The following is a 1,314-nucleotide window of genomic DNA, read 5'->3' on the forward strand; positions in this document are numbered from 1 at the left end:
TAGTAGGTGGTACCATGGCTCCGCCCTACCTACCATGCATATGACTTCTTGTTCATCTCTGCATCACATAATTAATGATGTAATTATTATTTTTTATCGTACACAATGAGATAATGACGCATGCGGAAGAGGAATCACAAACGATCAACAACGATGACTTACCCTGAGACGGCAGCTCCTCCCACCGTTGCTCCGGCGATCGACCGCGACCGCGCGAGTTGTGATCCGAAACGGCAGGAGTTGTGATCCGAAACGACATCCTGCGCAAGAGCCCGCTCCGGGTGGCCCGCGTGGTGCTCCTCCATTGGCCCTTATTCGGTGGCCGAGGAGGGAATCTAGTGCAGGAACATGACGGGGACGGGCAAGATCTCCTTATCTGATCTCGGCCAATGGCGACGCGTTGTCCACGTGACCGCGGGCCCCTCACTGGCATCGCCTTTAAGATCGACTCTCGCTCCTGGCTCTCTCTCTGCTCGCAGTTTCGCAGCTGACGAAGCGATCGATCACAACCGCGAAGGGATAAAAAAATGGCTGAACCTTCATCGGCTTCCTACATTAGAATGGTAAGTAAGATCGATCATGATCGTGCCATCTGAGGACTGAGATCTTAACTTTTGACACATTTGCTCATCCGATCGCAGGTGCAGCATTTGATCGAGCAATGCCTGGTGTTCCACATGAATCAGGAGGAGTGCATCGAGGCTCTCTCCAAGCACGCCAATATCAAGCCTGTCATCACCTCCATTGGTATATACACACGCGCACTCTCTATTTATTTCATGTATGTATATATATACACACACACTGATACGCAGTCTTTAAAAGTATAGTTTGGAAGGAGTTGGAGAAGGAGAACAAGGAGTTCTTCCAGGCGTACATGAAAGAGCAGGAGGAGAAGGTGCTGGAGATGGCGGCTGAAGAGAGGACACAGAAGATGCTGGCGGAGGCGGCGGCGGCCGCCGCCAAAGACTCGGACAAGGATGATGAATAAGTTAGCTAGTCATGATCATTAAGCTTGAATTAATCTGTTTTTAGTTAATTAATTAGATCATTGTGGCTAGCTGTTGGTTAATGAAGTATATTGGATTAGAATTTAATCGAGTGCATGTAGATGAGTAGATTCAGGGCAGGCTTATTTTTTCAACTTGATTCCAGTGGATCTGATTAATAAACTTTGTAGTATATAATTAATTAATTACGTACAGTTTGCTCAAGTATCGTTTCTAGGGTCAAATCGAATGAATTGAAGTGAATTAGTAAGAAATTAATTAAATAAAAATTAGATCTTCATATAAAAATAGAAATAAACTATTA

General features: G+C 45.4%; 1 protein-coding gene across 1 annotated transcript; it reads left to right on the plus strand.

Annotated features, from left to right (window-relative positions):
• Positions 1-402: 402 nt before the first annotated feature.
• LOC122016991 lies at positions 403-1,097 on the plus strand. The gene is made up of 3 exons (XM_042574446.1): positions 403-563; positions 642-747; positions 831-1,097. The coding sequence occupies exons 1-3, from the start codon at positions 528-530 to the stop codon at positions 989-991; spliced, it is 303 nt and encodes a 100-aa protein (XP_042430380.1). The 5' UTR covers positions 403-527; the 3' UTR covers positions 992-1,097.
• Positions 1,098-1,314: the final 217 nt, after the last annotated feature.

The sequence above is a fragment of the Zingiber officinale genome, chromosome 8B (genome assembly GCF_018446385.1).
Source record: "Zingiber officinale cultivar Zhangliang chromosome 8B, Zo_v1.1, whole genome shotgun sequence".
Lineage (NCBI taxonomy): Eukaryota > Viridiplantae > Streptophyta > Magnoliopsida > Zingiberales > Zingiberaceae > Zingiber > Zingiber officinale.

Bases quoted from the DNA above. Each gene is read 5' to 3' on its own strand.
- LOC122016991 (XM_042574446.1), top strand. From the start codon at position 528: ATGGCTGAACCTTCATCGGCTTCCTACATTAGAATG. The intron at 564-641 runs GTAAGTAAGATC...ATCCGATCGCAG, and splicing joins CGGCTTCCTACATTAGAATG to GTGCAGCATTTGATCGAGCA. The intron at 748-830 runs GTATATACACAC...TTAAAAGTATAG, and splicing joins GCCTGTCATCACCTCCATTG to TTTGGAAGGAGTTGGAGAAG.